At 45.8% G+C, this 16278-nt stretch overlaps 1 protein-coding gene across 4 annotated transcripts in view; it reads left to right on the forward strand.

Moving 5' to 3' along the window:
- LOC118502684 (phosphofurin acidic cluster sorting protein 2) overlaps positions 1-16278 on the forward strand; it is a 38394-nt gene that overhangs the window by 1823 nt on the left and 20293 nt on the right. For all 4 annotated transcript variants that reach the window (XM_036035194.1, XM_036035197.1, XM_036035195.1 and 1 more), the window contains exon 2: positions 472-782. In XM_036035194.1, the coding sequence (XP_035891087.1) occupies positions 673-782 (110 nt within the window). In that variant the 5' untranslated portion in view covers positions 472-672. The remainder of the gene's footprint in view (positions 1-471; positions 783-16278) is intronic.

Genomic DNA, 16278 nt, shown 5'->3' on the forward strand with positions numbered 1-16278 from the left:
TTTTCCCCACTCCCAAAATGCATTTTCGCGTTAAATCCGTTAAATTGAGTGATTAAAAATAAGGAATAGTTGGTCCCATCTTAGTGGTGCCCGTGGTGCTGTGTTTGCGAAGCGACTGAGAGATTTCGGAAGGGAACTCTCTACAGATGTGTGCGAAAATTTGAGAGAGCCCGCCAGCCCCATCGCAAGAGCGCAAACACTTCAACTTCCGGCCGGGAGTGGGAGCGATCCTGTCCGTACTCCAGTTGAGCAGCTGCAGCCGCCAAGATCCGGTCGGTTGCCATAGTTCCCGGCGAACGAGCGAACCTTGTTCGGGTAGCCAAGTAGGCGCAATCCGGCATCACTACTAGTTGGTGCAGTCCTAGTACAAATAGACACATAGACGGGCGGGCGCGCACGCGTCCCCGTAAAGGATTCCAGTGGCTATATGGTGAAAATTTATCCATTTCCTTTTATCCCTATTTCTGGCAGAAATTGTTCCAAACGGTGAAAATAGTCTGAAAGTCCCGATCTGAAACGCCCCTCTATCGAGGGGGGGCTAGCTGATCTAAGGTGTATCTATGTGTGCTGTGTGTGTGTTTGTGACCAGGAGATATAAAGCGTGAGTCCGGTGAGGTGAAAACAAAAACGTGAAGCACCGAGAAGGGGTCAGCATCAGAAAACACTGGCGAAATGGCCGACAAAGTAACGAAATTCGAACGGATGGCCATGACCAAACCCGTCCCGATGAAGCTGTTCGCCGCCTGGGAAGTGGACCGGACACCATCGAACTGCATTCCAAGGTAAGGAAACCCACCTCTTAGTCACCACTCCCGGGACATTCATCTGGTACGCGAATGACGTATTAGAGCAAAAAAAAAAAAAAGGGGGCGCTTCCTGCCCGTGTAAGAAAGGACCTGCAGCAGCCAGAACATGCTGCCATGGTTAATATGGTGGGTCCGAAAACTGCAATTGTTTGGGTGTGTATGCAATTGCGCCCAGCAGCGCCACCGTCTGCTTTCTATCTGCTCTTTTACATCATCATCATCATCATCATCATCGTGGAACTAATATTCTCTTCGTACGGTGTAAGCATCTTGCTGGCTCTCCATCTTCGCTCTCATTCGTTCTCTCTTGCTCTCTGTTTCCGACCGTGCTCTCAGGGGGAAGCATTTTCCGGGTTTGGAAAATGGGAGGCAGAAAAAAAGGGAACGGTTTCCATCTCGACCCACGATCCACGGCTTGCTTCTTGCTGCTGCAGCTCTGGGATAGTAATAATGGGCTGTAATTATATTGCGTAGCAGAAGCTGTAACAGCAGCCTGGAACGAACAGAGGACGAACGATTGAAGAGTCTAAAGCATTCAATATGCTAATTTCGTTGGAAATTCCTAGTTCTCTCGCAGTGATGTGTGGGGAATGATGCATTATTGTTTCCATCGTCTCTGTAAAGCATAAGAATCAAAATGAGTTGCTGTAAATATGGCACTTTCGGGAGGGGGTTAGTCGCTTGCCAGTTGTGAGAAAATGGGAAATTGATTTGAACGGTTTTCCTTGCTTTCACTTAAATGCTCCATTCTTTACTACGCTTCCAGAGCGCAATCATTTGCACATGATGTATGCGTGCGACAAGGAATGGGCTGTAAAAAATAATAATAATGATTGTTGAACCTCCGACATGCCACTGGAGAATCCGCCCAGTTCTACGGGGGGATTATTATTACGCCGTTTTCGTTCTGCTTCCATAATCATGTGTGGCCAACACTACTTCAACAAGCGCCCCCTGATGAAGGGGGCGAATCGTTGAACCCGCCAAGAATATGTCGTTGACCCAGATACAGGCAACGATTTTCACTTTTGATTGTGTGAGCAGCGGCAACAAGCGCCACAACGGTAGTCATCTCCGTACGCCCAAGCTCGTGTACTAAATACTTTCCAGCGAAGCTGACACAGACCAACAAAAAAACCTCTTGCATTAGAAGAACAAAACGGAGATAGATGGAAGAACGACGATGTCTTTAGCTTTCAGAAAAAAGAACGACACCAAAACACACGATTTTCCTTCGTATGTCCCATTCGTCATTCGCCGTGACGATGATTATTAGACAACCTTCTCCACTATATGCTCGCTAGTTTTGGTGGATGTTCAAGCGCCAGGGTGACAGGGAAGAGTCGCTCGAAGTGTTGCCAACCCTCCGGCCAATCTCCCTCCCCTCACCCCCCCTCCCCCTAGGGATGGTTTGCAGAACCTCCGTAGTTTTGTTTGTGAGCGATGGGGTTTTCCACGAAAATGAGGATCTTGAACCTGTGGGTGGGGAAGATTATTGCATTTCGTTTTTCCTTCTTTTTTGTGATAGTCTTTTTTTGTTGTTTTCGATGGCGGGAAAATGATTTTCTTGGAAAATTGGAATGACAGCCCTTTTAAGAAAGGTTGCGCTTGATTTCACCGTCCCCAGCCCTGGTGACGATTTCGCCTCGCTTGTTTGTTCCCGGTTCGGATGTTGTTGACCTCAATCACAAACGTATCTGGGGTGGCAGGTGCGCTGACGTTGATGGCGGGAAATAAGGTAGGCCTTATTGGTGGCATGATAGCAAAGGCAAAAAGTGGCCTTGCTGAAAGTAGGAAAGTAGAGGATGATCAATACTCAGATAGCCAGGATTGGTAAAGAATTCCTCTCCAGACAAACATTCAGCGCTTATGATTGGCGCTCGATCGTTTCAGGTGTCTTTACTGCTGATTTCAAAAAGGCCCATTGGGTTTTTCTTTACGTTTCTCGTATCAGTTTTGGCAAATGCTTTAGTATTGCATACCGCATGCGTGTCTTTAAGTTAATGGAAGCTAATTTAATCAAAATTTGTATTATATAGGTTTTTTTGTTATACGATAGGGACGGTCAGGCCTTGGTGTTGTTAGTAATATATTACAATTTTCTTCAATATTTATTTCTTAATGGGATCATATTAATGGAGGAATACAGTTGGGAGAAATTTGAAATGTGGCTGTAAGCTTTTGCATAAGCTGTCTTTTAAGGAGTTTTTAATTAAAACAAAAATTTCAGCTAATTTTAATTTGTTTTAAACCAGTTCAAAATCAAAAATCAAAACCAAAACCAAACCACAAAACATGGCATAATGGCATAATTCCACAACCGGCTTGCAATATTCCATTATCAATTTGATACATTAATCTAAGTGGTTCGAAAAGTTCATAACATGGCACGGGATTCGATACCAGATCCTTTCGTGTGAAAAATGCCTCTATCTCTGAATTCTTCATATAAAAATGTTTTCTATTATTTATTATTTTTATTTAAATTTTACATGAATCAAAAGCGCAATGTGCTCAGACCATCCTTAAAATATTTATTTATTTATTAAATATGACGGTCCGATGCCGTATTGTCACCACCGCATGTGGTGACTGTGAATTACATTCACGCAAAAAAACAGTTAACAAAATTAACTAGGCATTTCCTCCTAGTTATTTGCCATATCCCGGGTATGCTCGGTTAAATCGAAAATATTTAACGGCTTAAAAATATTGAAGTTACAATTACTTAATAGCAAAATAAATGCGTCAATAGGGCGTCATTTCAGGATAAAAACATTAAATACAAAATTATTTTGAAAGTTTCACGTACCAATCCAATAAATCTATAATAAATCTATAGAAGTCAAAAAACGCATGAACATCATTCATTGCTTTGCATCAAAGTTCATTTATTGGAAACATGTAAATTCATCAAGAATACTTGTTGTTGCTTACACATTTAATCTAAAAGCCGTTTACTTGTAAAATAAAAAGCGTTTCAAGCATATTCATTAATTATTGATTAAACGACAAATGCTGCTCATCACATGAAGGTTCAGACCCAACGTTCATCTGTAATGTTCGTTATGGGTTCCATCGCGACACAAAAGTCACACGATTCCAAGAATTTTCTTTGCGGCAGAGACGACGATACACTATTTATAAAAATCGGCTGATGCGAACCGGCACGGCGGCATTTCACTCCACGATTCCATGGGCATTTCTGCGCTTGTGCTACCCCCTTTTTTCTGATGCGACATTTTATTGCCATTTCATTGCCTTTTTGCCAACGAACTAATGTGCTGCCCGGTGCTACGGAATGATGCTATTTAATTTTTAATTCTAATACGCTCGCTTCTGGCGCGGTTCAGTGCTTTATAAATTCAGCATGTACGCGGTGGATAATATGATTTGCGATGATCTTTACTTTGTCACGTTTTTTTGTTGTGACGGACATGTAGGGTTGCGTGTGGTTCTTGGATCTGGTTTTAGAATAGTACGTACGCCCGACCGCCACGTCACACAGTAAAGACGATGAGATTATTATGACTATGCGGAAAGCTGTGATAAAAGTCGCTGTATAAACAAGCTCCAAATTCGAGATCTTCCCGGAGGGCTGCCCACCCTCAAAGGATGCGCGTACCATCGTAATTTATTATAATTTTAATTGCCCCATTCTACCGCGCGTTCTGGCGTTGTTGAGGTTGATGGTGTGTTTATAGTTTGCTGGAGCTGCTGCTAGTTTTAGCTTCTCTAGCTTCTCTTCTGATCTCGACAAACGGGCGATAAAGAAGTCTGGTTGAAATCTGTCGGGTGTTTTTTTTCTGTCTTTGTTTCCCTTTGGTACTTCTTGGCGCTTGCCAAAGAAATGGGAAAGAATGGGCGAACCCGAAATAAATGCCGGTCGAGCCAGAGGAAAAAGTTCAAGTTCGTACGCGCAGCACCCACGTATTTTCGACCCCGGGAGCAATAAACCGTCTGCCCCTTTTGCCTATGACACGTCACGGTGTATGATAATATTCAATCGACTTCGCCCAACTACAAGATGCCTGATGAGCGTTCGCCAGGTTCGCTGGTTGGAGGTTTTTTTTGTTGTTGTTGGGAAAATCGGGCATTAATCTCACCAGCAAAAGGTTCTCGCCGTGTTTTTCACCGGGGGTTGGTTTCGGTACGTGTGGGATGATGCGTTTGGGTAAAGATTATTTCTTTGTTCCGCTTTTGGCTACGGTTTCGTTTGTTTTCTCACGTTCCGTGTGGAGTTTTACGGTAGCCTGAGCTGGGCAACATAAATCGTGCCTCAAAAACTACATATCGGGTCGGTTTTTAGCGTTCGAATGTCACAGCTAAATGTGAAAAGAATGTTTAAAATTAAGGATGATGAATCGTTCTCTCGTACGGTGCTGTGTCAAATCTCTGATATTTAAGATGTTACAGGCGATGAAGTCCACAAAGCGAGACCGTGCGACATAGTCATTACAATAAGAACAAACAAAAAACTCGGAAACCTTTGGCGTTTCTTTCGTCATCCGATGCAAACGGTAAAGCTAGCTAAGAGAAGGAAATGTTCCTGCTTTTCTTGATTAATGCTTTGTGCAGAGATTAAACAGTAAGAGGGTTAAGTAAAGTTCATTTCCTCACTCGGTCGAAGGGAGTCGGGTGATAATGGAAGATGCATGTTAACGCAGATAATTTTTCTTCAGACCCTGTGCGTTTGAAGCGTAATTAATCGCTAATCATAAGGAAGTCTTCTATTTCAATGCTAAAAATAATTTCATCATGTCAAATACAAAAGTATTTTATGAATCATGAACCACGATGCTTCGAAGAGACTAATTTTAGCAGCTTCTGCTCATTTGAGTTAATAAAAGAAGCCATTTTAAGGCTACGGTAGGTCTTCTTTGCCCTTTCGGTCAATGTTAGATCGATGTGTGTGTGTGTGTGCAATGTAAACCAGAAACTGAATCCATTTTGCCAACATGAAAAAGCCCGCCATGGGTTGGTGGTAGGTACCTTTGCATACCATTATGCGTCACCGTTGGACACAGTAGCACTGGAGAAGGGGGCAGCACGGTGGAACGGTTTCCCCAAGTAGGAAGGTGAATGGTCGAAAATGGCTCTTATAACCACCAGCATTGAGACAGGGGAACGTTCCAGTTTGTTATGATCAATATTGTAAAACATAATTGGACGTCACTGTTGGTAGTTCGAATATGGGCAAATGAGAGCAGCAGATGTGAATGAGCAATTTGCGAAGAAGTAATAATGTTGCTCGAGTGGACGCTGGATATTGTGTTCCATTTGGCCACTGTTCGTTCGTTTTGCTGCACATTATTATCACGTTCCATTTAAGGTTATGTTCGGAAATATTTCACCGAGTTGACTGCCAAGGATGTAATTGGAAACATGTGTGAGTTTGCTTCTGTTTTGAAAGATTTGTCAAATTAGCCAAAAGGTATGCATTTTTACAGCACAGACAGCATACTACCGCATATTGCCAAACTAGTCCAAGAACTCCAAGTGAAAATTTGTTTGCACTATAAGTTATGCTCATCAGTAAAAGAATGGATTTAGTAAGTCCACGGACACGCTCGAATTTCGCAACATCTTCTCATTGATGGAGAAACACGAAACAATCCAATATCAGACCGGTTCTGGTCATTCCACTCCGGTGTGGAGCTTTATCGTTTTAAAACGTAGAACATTCAGAGCGGCCCGGTAGTGGATGCGACAGCGGCGCCGTTCTTCACACGGCAGAACCGTGGTTCAAATCCCATCTAGGACGCTCCCCCATTGTGGTGAGGACCGACTAATCCAACTATGCGGTATCAATATGTCTAGTTAGCCAAAATTGGCAGACATGTCTAAGAAAGAGGAGGTCGTAAGGCCAAGTAAGAAGAGATCACCCAGAGTATTATAAAGTAAGATCAGAACATTATTCATCTAAAGGGTGAAGAATATCCTAGACAATATAGACGACCGAGGTACCGTTCTGGAGCTGAACTATATTTATTTGAAAGAGTTAGATTGCCTCTATGGCAATATTCTGAAAGTTTCAAACTCTACTTTAATCCCTTGAAATAGATCAGCTTCAGAGCATTAACTGGAATCATGTGAGAATCATCATGCACATGAAATAATTAACAAACAAATCTACACAGAAAAAAGGGAATAACCAAAACCGGGTGTGCGCACCTCTAACGATGATAACCGAGAGCGCCGAGTCTGGTAAAGGTCACCAGTTCCGCACCGCGTACTCGTAACCATCTCGCGAACAAGCATCGTCACGCTTTTTTGGCACTGCATTTTATTGGGTTACCATCGAGCGAATGTTGGCATTCAGCAGCGGCAGGCAGTTTGCTCCAACCGACACGATGCTACGCCGGTGGATGCCTTGCGGGTGAGGTGAATCTTGGATGGAACAAGCGCACACAAACTCACACCTGAACCTCCCTCTACTCTCTGGGTTGACATTATTTGGTGCTAATAATTCAAGGTGATGATGTGAAGGTGTCCACGGCAACAAATCGGTTCGGTGTCGTGGATTCCTGTCCTCTATCCACCGGTAGTTGCAAATCTTTAAACCATCATTTTAAAACATACACACACGGGAGTCAGTGCCAAATTCCGATCCATAAGCATTAGCTTGTTTTTGGGGACTACACGGTTGGCGCTCTTGTAGACCCACAGCAGCTAGCCGTTGTCAACGAGGCAGTTTGATTTCAACATTCGTGGCAACTGTTGTTGTTTTGAGCTCTGGTGCATGCAGATCGGGTTCCCCCCCCCCCCCCCCAAAAAAAAACCCGTGGCGCAGCGACATTACGCAACCCGTGCCAATATCCTTGCACCAAAATTCTTTTCGCCCATGCAGAAAAATAAACACAACCGTGCTTTACAACACTGCTGCACTGCTGGTGCACCGAACGGTCCCTTAATATTGTAAGGGCTCCCGGCACAGCAATAAAAGGGGGAAAAATGGAAAGCAAAATATTAAAGTCAATCGCCTTTGCTCGCTAATGTGCGGCAACGCTGTTGTAAACGAGTTCCCGAAAAGTGAAACATGGCGACCATGGTACGCAGTGGTGCGCGGTGGTGCCAGTGATAGAATGGGATATCCGCAAGGAAGCGAAACCGGAAGCAGCACCCCGGTTGCCTTTCGACGTTCGTTCTGGGGACATTCGCGTGGCCCTCGGTTCAGCCCTTTCGTCGCCGTGTGCAATGTCGCTGGTGTGCGCGATGGTGGAAACTCGGGGGTCTCTGCCAGGTCTGTTGACAGGTCTGTTTTATTATGTTTCTTCGACCTAACCGACCGACCAGCCAGGTCCAGTACACGTCAGTCGATGCTTTCCGTTGCCCGCTGAGCTGTAGACAGATTTGAAGCAGGGAGTGGTAATGGCACGCGACTAAGAAGCAACGATTTGGCGCACCCTTTATACAGTTGGTCGGTACCTTGTGGAGGTGTTTGTTTGGTGGACGACCGACAAACAGTCCAGCTATATTACGGTTTTATGCCGGAAAAAAGTGCGACATAATAGTGGACAGGATTTTCGTTTATTGTTAAGCGGGAAAGTTGCTGGGAAATCGATTTTCTACCAACTCAAGTTCAAGTCTTGAGTCGTCTCCAAAGCACTACGGCTCGCTAGTTTTTGGATAAAAGTAAGAATATTTCGTTCCATAGTGCTCTATTCAAAAGCGTTAAATATTGTTTTGGCACAGCTACGCGCAACCTCTCTATATTCTATGCTATCCTGCAACCGTGATTCTGTCGAAACCACCGGCTACAGGTCAATAATTGGTCAACCTTGGCCTTCTGTGTCAATCACTCACTCAGGGCTCACTCTGTCCCACTGATTGAAGGAGAAACAACAACTACTGGCCTGCGTTGGACGAAGCGCAAATGACTGCCCTGCAGTCATCTCCTTGATCTTGTTTTCCGCCTATGCCGTCCAGTGCTCTAACTTCTCATCCTCATCTTCGCCGTATGCATCGAGGCCTGCCTCTCTCGCTCTGTAAAACATCACCGACACTTGTAAAACAATCCTTCTCTGCGTCTACTATTTTTATAGCGTCCAACGCGCGAAAATGGAACAATGCGCTCGTTCAATGCTAAAGGTGCGTTTGCTGTTGGTGATGGTGACCTTCCATCCGTTGGCTGTAGCTCCAAATTCACCGCCACACTGTGGAACCGGTTTGCTTCGTGCGGCGTCTTCCTCCGTTGACAGCTTCACACGGAAACACTGAGCAGCTTCCGGTGTTGTGCAACGATCGCTAGAGCGCTGCATAATGATCTTAACCAACGTTACGCAATTTTATGCAGCTACGTTCGAAATATATAATTTTACTGCAAACCTCTTGTCATCTTGACAAGTATTTTCAAGGTTTCTATTTAATCAGACATACAATGACCTAACCTCTTCAGGGTCGGAGATGTTCCCACAGTCCAGCAAACATTAGGCACAATTTCCCTTTGTGATGGCGACCTTGATCCTACTTAATGTGACAGAGAGAGAGAGAGAGAGAGAGAGAGAGAGAGAGAGAGAGAGCGTACAGACAGAGAAAGAGCAACAAAAGAAAGATGACCGATCCCTAATCTTATCATGCTGGTCGGCTTTAGATAAGAGCTTTTTACTCACGATAAACAATCTACTACTGGTATGTAGGCTGATGGTTTGTTTTGCTCTTCTTCACAAGAGTCATAACCTACGAGGCAACTTTTACTTAAATAATGAACAATACGAGAGTACGACCTACTATTTACGTTACCTGTGTCAAGTGTTTGCAAACACAGCTATTGCTCCACCCGGTTGTGTTGTCAGCCGTGCTGCCGTATACTGCAACTCGTTCTCGCTTCAGTGGAGCTTTCGATCTCCTAGATGCAGTGAACCGAGAATTTCCAATCATTACTTACTCATTTCCTTCCGAGAACAGTTCTACCGGGTATTCACTTTTACGGCGCATTCTTGGACCCCTTCTTTTCTGCTCATCATCATCATCGACCCTCAGTTACTGTTTAGCCACCGAATAAGGGTTTGGTAATGATTTTAAAGGGATGGAAACGACTCAAGCAACCTGATGGAATCGTATAAGGAATACGATGCCGAACGGGGTATGAAGAAGGAGCTTGAAAAATCAATGAAAAAAGGAGGTTTACTTTCCTGATTCAGGAGTGTCTGTTCTTGTTACTGTGATGGATTTATTTCCTGTTTTGGACTTTGACCGAATTGAACGGACCACTTCTGCACGGTGTTTGGCGTTGAATGCTTTGTTCGCATTCAACCTATGAGTGGAAGAGACCTGATCGATGATGCGTCCGACCGGTGTCCGGAAGACGCGCTATCGTTCGGTTGCTCTTTGTTCAGCCGCGTTGGATCGTCTGAGAACCCCGGGGGCCGTCCCTGCATCTGCTCCGGTTACGGTTCGCTGCACGCTAACAGCTTGCCGTGTTCTAAGTGCGGAGTTATCTTGCACCCCGGTAAGACGATCTGCCCCGTGAAGGTAATGAATTGTTGTTTGTTTTAGTTAGTAAACCGGTGCCCTGCGTTCCGCTAAAACCTCACATTTCATAACACAACATTCCTCGCCTTGTGTTTGCTTCGCGATCGATTGTTGTGTATTGGGGGTAGAATTTTGTTGAGCCGCAAAACCGGTGTTAGAATCGACGACAGCGGTGACGACGCCCCAGACCTTGGCAGCGGGTGGAATGGGGGTGGTGTTTTTTGCTCCAGTTGAGAACCGATCGCTGCAGCTGAGGAATTGTAAACATGTAAACAAATATGCCCGTTGCGTCGCGATCCGGCACTCCGGTTCGAGTGCTTACTTGTGAGTTATAGCGTCGGTATAAAGTATGTAAGAAGACTGTTGGCGATGGTTGGTACGCGGCACAAAGCGGGAAACGGAGCCGTTAGAACTTTAGCCATTCTATACCGTCTCACGGTTGCGTGTGAAGCCTTGAAGGACAACGCATCGTGTACATGAAGACGTACACAACTGTTGGATCGAACCGGTTGCCCCGATCCTTACCGGTTGTGACCGGGTGCCTAGAGCACCGACCGGCTCCAGCAGTCTATTTCCGGGATGCGAAGTTTGCACACGTCATATGCGCCTTTTGATTGTAGTTACTCTACTACTGGCGTGCGTGCTGCAACTCTTGGACTCATTGTGTGAAGCCCGTTCGCCTCCGCCACATCGCCCACCACCAAGATTTGTGCTCCGGCTTTCGAGACGCCTTGCAAGAGGAACACCGGTGGCGTTCTGTTCTAATTTTACTTGAAGCTGCAATTTTCGCCGCCCCCTTTCGTTCTTAAATTGGTGGAGTGAAGTGCATGGAGAGAGTGTCCCGCGAGCAGCAGGCATGTGTGCTCGCGTTGAATTATTTACGGCATTCATTTGTGCTTTGGTGTTCGGTGTTGCTTGAAACCGAATCCACCAACGGTTTCGCTCGGCGCACCTACTTGCCTTTTCCCGTTTGGCAATGCTCTACAGGTCTTCATTCGCACCGAGCGGAAGGAATCGGTGCGGGTTCCTGTTGTTGCCTAACCTGTACGCAATGTTCTAGCTGCAGCGGTGCGGTTTTTGGTTTCGTTCGGGTAGACGACGCGTGTCTGATGCAATTTGCCACTGAATGAGTTTCTAATTGTTGGGCCTGGCGTCAGAAATCGTTAACCACCAAACGTAACGCGCGGTGCTGTGTGTAAACTTGCACAGGTGGAACCGAATGTTTGCAACTTATTTACGACCCAAGAAGGTTAGGGAATGCTTGTCGATTTCTAACGGGTTGCCTACCAGCGAAACTTTTCGACGAAGGACACAAGTAATGGCAGGCATCTGTTCTGCTCGGCGCTGGCTTTATAATTTACCACATGGAGCGTTGCCCACAATAGCAGTCATTAAGGGCCGTGATGGGTTTTTTTGTTGGGATTTTAAGAATTTTGATGTTATTGCAATTTGGATTTGCGATTTGAGCTTTGGATTTGGAAGTTTCGATATACGTGTTGAAGAAACGCCAAACCGTGACTTTTACGAGCACGCTGTGAGATATCTGTGAAGTTTCAAAAGTATTTAAAAAAGAATAACTTCAGTACGGTATAGGATTGTCTAGAATGATTTTATGTAAACAAATAGAGCTCTACTGTGTTCCGTTTATGGTTTCTAGATTTGTCGAAACAACAAAAAAGAAAAAATGGACCTCAAATGTGCCTCAGACATGGAACTGTCCGAACCGGAAGAATGTCAGAGGCAAGTAGAAAGTTATTAGACCGGGCACTGGAACCCCGACGGTGGCCCATGGTTCATGTTTCATGCGAAAAGAATTTGCAATAAAAGTTGCAAAGAAACGACGAAGCACATTACTTCCATTCGAATGGTCCAATGCGCCAAGTGCCGCATGGACTGCTTTCATGTCGTTATGCTGTGTGTGTGTGTGTTGGTTCTGCAAGTCATCCAGACTGACGGTCCCCTCGGTAGAGGGCACCCACCACCACCCAAAACATGATCCAGTCGCCAGCGTCATCCAGCGACATTGGCAGAACAAATTTGCCACAAAACAAAGCTATAAATATGTAGTTTTGTTGTCCACCGCAAGGGAGAGAAAGATATATCGAGCCAGTACCCCTTACACTCGTACGGGATGTTACAGGAAGCTATCGTTGAAATGGCCGGGGACCGCATTACGCTACTACTGGAGGGTCGTGTATGTAAGTCGAACCACCACCCCCATCTCGGCGCTCTGCTGTTACGTTGGTTCGGCAGTACGTTATGAGTACGACAAGGCAGAAGCAAAGAAAAAAAAATATTTCAATCGTGCCTGGAATGTGGTTCTGTCATTACGTCTGCACCTTGCACTCGTCATGGTCGCAGGCTGCGTTGGAGAAGCGATATTGATTCTCCGTCGACGAAGGACGGCATACAACAATGTGGAGCTGGTCTTACCATCCTCCTTCATGCCGTTTGTTTTGTCGCACAGGAAAACATGTTATCAAGTAAGACAGTAATCAACACGGCACGTGGTAAACATGGTTTGTTTTTACAGACTTTTGTATTATCTCCCAAAAAAAAATGTGACGTGTGCTAGAAGAAGGTTGTTGTGAACTTTCCGGATGAATTGTTCACCGTGGGACACAGGTGTGCGAAGCTTTCTTGTTTTGATCTAGAGAATACTAATGATATGTGTCTCTCGGTCGCAGGGCTAGCAGTCCAGCTACGGATAACCTCATGTCTAGGGCTCGAGAAATGAGGGGCCAAGATCTCCTGAGGTTTTAGTGTCAAAAAATAGGCGAACGACAAGCTCTTGATCGTGCTTCCATTAGCTGGACTCCGAGACCCTACTCTGTCATCACTGTCACACAAAAATCCTTGCTGGTTACATAGTCCCACGTATGTACCGGTGAACCGTTGCATTAAGGAATTAAACTGGTAGAATCTGGGGATGATAAATGGGAACATAAATTGATTGGGCCCCAGTTTACGCTTAACCCGTATGACATAATTTAAAATCATCTCTTAATCCTAATTTACGATTCCAACCCTGCTGGAACTGGAACTGGTCCTCCTGTACCGCGAACGTCCAAATTTCGTTAGCTGTGGGGATCATTTTGCATTATTGGGAAAACGTTTTTCCTCTGCGCAATACTTTTCTCCGTTCCATGCCATCCACGACTCGCAATCATCCGAATGGGGGAGGCGGCTCGTACACTATATTTGGAATATGGTGTGTCTGTACTGCATAAATAATGAGTCACCACTAACTAGGGTCGTTGCTTCCATACCGTCCCATACCGCCAGGAGTCGTTAGTGCATCGATGGACGGTGGTGGTAAGGTGAGATCGATACGTGTGGAAGCACACACCCTAATGGATGGATTTTCGAGTTCCTTTTTATTGCTGTGGTACGCACTACACTCGTCCTCGTGTCCTCCAGTCACCCAACGGAGAACCCCCCCCCCAAAAAAAGGGTTCGACCCAAATCAGTTTCAATCATGGGTGCGGTTTGTCGATGTTGGATCCTTGCTGGCTGTCTTGGAGTTGTTTTATCGAAATGTTTTTTTATAGGAGATGGTTACATCAACAAGCCAAAAGCTTCTGCCATATTGCCTTTGTAATGACAGATGCGTGAAATGTTTCCTGTCCATCACCGCACCTCTGTCAAGCATACCAGCCCGGGGTTTTTGTCTATTCTGATAGCTCCAGAACAAAGTTCAATATGGTGTGCAAGCATATCGGACAAAATACAACTCCACTTGCTCGCATTTTGGACGATGCGCAATGCCACTGCCGATGGTGTGACCCTATCTCTCGCATTGACTTATTGACGGACGGGGCTCAGACCAGCAACTGTGTTCAACTTTAACCAACCAGCAACAAATGCATGCGGGCCAGCCAACCATTTCCGACCCATCCGTCGAAGCGCGTTGTTGCATCACCGTTTCGCACCGGCCATTGAAGAACAGACATCCAGCTCAGCATTGTTTACCTTTTACCGGCGTATTGTTTCCCATAGTGTTTTTCGCGCCTTCAAGCACAAGCTCTTCTACCAACCGAGACGGAGCGGTGCAGCAGACTAGCGCGCCCATCCGTCCGTCAGTCAACCCAGAGTGGCCGGTTTTTACAGTTTACCCTTTCACCCGTGACGTGTGCTGCCTGTTGTTTAAGGCGGAAGTGATCCGCTATGGGTTGTGCTATTACTTACTTTCGACCCCGATTCGTGATGCGAAGAGTGCTGAATTTGGAAGTATGCTCCGACACTGGAGAATGGAAAAATCGTTCCGATATCCTAGAGACCACAGGTCCCACCTCTACTACCTACAGCAGACTTCCTCCTTATCAAGTAACTCCTTTCAGCTTTGATTTTCCACCAGACTGGTTGCACCCCGGTAATCGATCGGCAAGATCTACTCCCAGAGAACTGTTGTGTCTCAGCGCAAAATGGTCGGTGCGAACAAAACCAAAAACATGCACAAAACGCTTCTCCAGCAGCGTGTGTGTGCATTGCCGTAAGGACCGTAGTTGTAAGCGCACCGCCTTGTACTCGCCTTGTACTCTGAGTACTCTTCCCGACGTCATAGGGATCGGCCGTAGTCGGACATGATTGTAATGGGTTGTTAAACAGGGGCGTGTTTTATACCGCCAAGTGTGTTACGCTAATAGTGTTAGCATGCTTACGCTATTTGCCTTCGATCTTGCCGCGGCGCCAACCGGGTGCTTGAGAGCGAGGAACAAAATTAATCGACCAAATAAACGCATCGATGATAGGGTTGGAAAAAACCGAGTTTCCGTTTTTGGGTGCCACATTTGGATTTCGATTAACTTTCCCCTTTGGCGCTGATGCTCATTACTCATCTAGAATGGGATTGTTTGTTTCACCGGGAAAATACCTGGGTCAAAATCATTGGACTGTGGAACGGTGGGACGAAAATAGCGTTCAAAACTCATCGTCAGCCAGTGGTTCATCGGAATTTCCATCTCGCGCTGTGTGAGGTTCTGCTAACACTGCTGCCCGTCGGTTGCTTGGAGGGTGCTAAAAACAAATATTGCTTTTACATTCCAATTCCCCGGGATAACGGTTGGTGCGGTGTGGGCTATTTGCTGGGCGTGGGAATATCTTCTGGACGAAGGTAGGACGCGATTTCCGCGCAACGCACTGTCCGCCCGAAAACGTATCAGAATCCGTCCTCTTTTTTAATTACTTTGACACACGTAAACGCGTGGGATTAAGTGCGCTGTGACTCATCGATGCAAATTCTTCGTGACGTGTTCAACCGGACAGGGTGAAACAGTTTTTGCTAAAGTCGTTACTTACTCAGCCGAAAGATGTCAGACATTGTCGTACGGTGATTATACGCGAGATTGAGACAATGTACTGTCACCCCACAGCTTCCCACGTTTCGTTTCGGGGCCGAGCCTGTGAATCATCGGTCCTAAGCCACAACCGTGGCAATGAAAATTTTGCACCGGATCGCGGATTGGCAGAGCACATCCGGATGAGCCAGCGAAATTAAAATGGCATTGACAGGCGATAAAACAAAGCGGGCGAAAATGAAACATTTAATCCACACACGATCAATCCACCAACTGCAACATCATAGCCGTACGCGATCGCAGCGCTAGCAGTGGGTGAAAGTTAATTTCATCCGCTTGCCGGTTAGCTCGAACTCTGCGCCGTTGCACTGTAATACAGTGCGCCCGGTTGTTGCGCTAAATTGCCGTGGATCGTGATATCCGGTGCTATCCGGGAATCGGCTCACAGATCTACGACAGATTTTGCACGAGGAATACATTTTTTTGTTGATGCTGTCTACCACATCCCCGGGCTTGCGAGATCGCGCGCGCAGTTTGTTGATGCGTTTGCGTTGGGAATAAATTTGCTTTGCAAGCAGCAGCGGCAGCAGCAATCAACCACCCCACGTTGGGTGGTGGTGATCTTTCAAGCTGGTGTGTGTGTGTGTTAGTACGTAGTTTATGTGTAGGTTGAAAACTGTGGCAGACAGGGTGCGTAAAGT

This window comes from Anopheles stephensi, chromosome 2 (assembly GCF_013141755.1).
Source record: "Anopheles stephensi strain Indian chromosome 2, UCI_ANSTEP_V1.0, whole genome shotgun sequence".
Classification (NCBI taxonomy): Eukaryota; Metazoa; Arthropoda; class Insecta; order Diptera; family Culicidae; genus Anopheles; species Anopheles stephensi.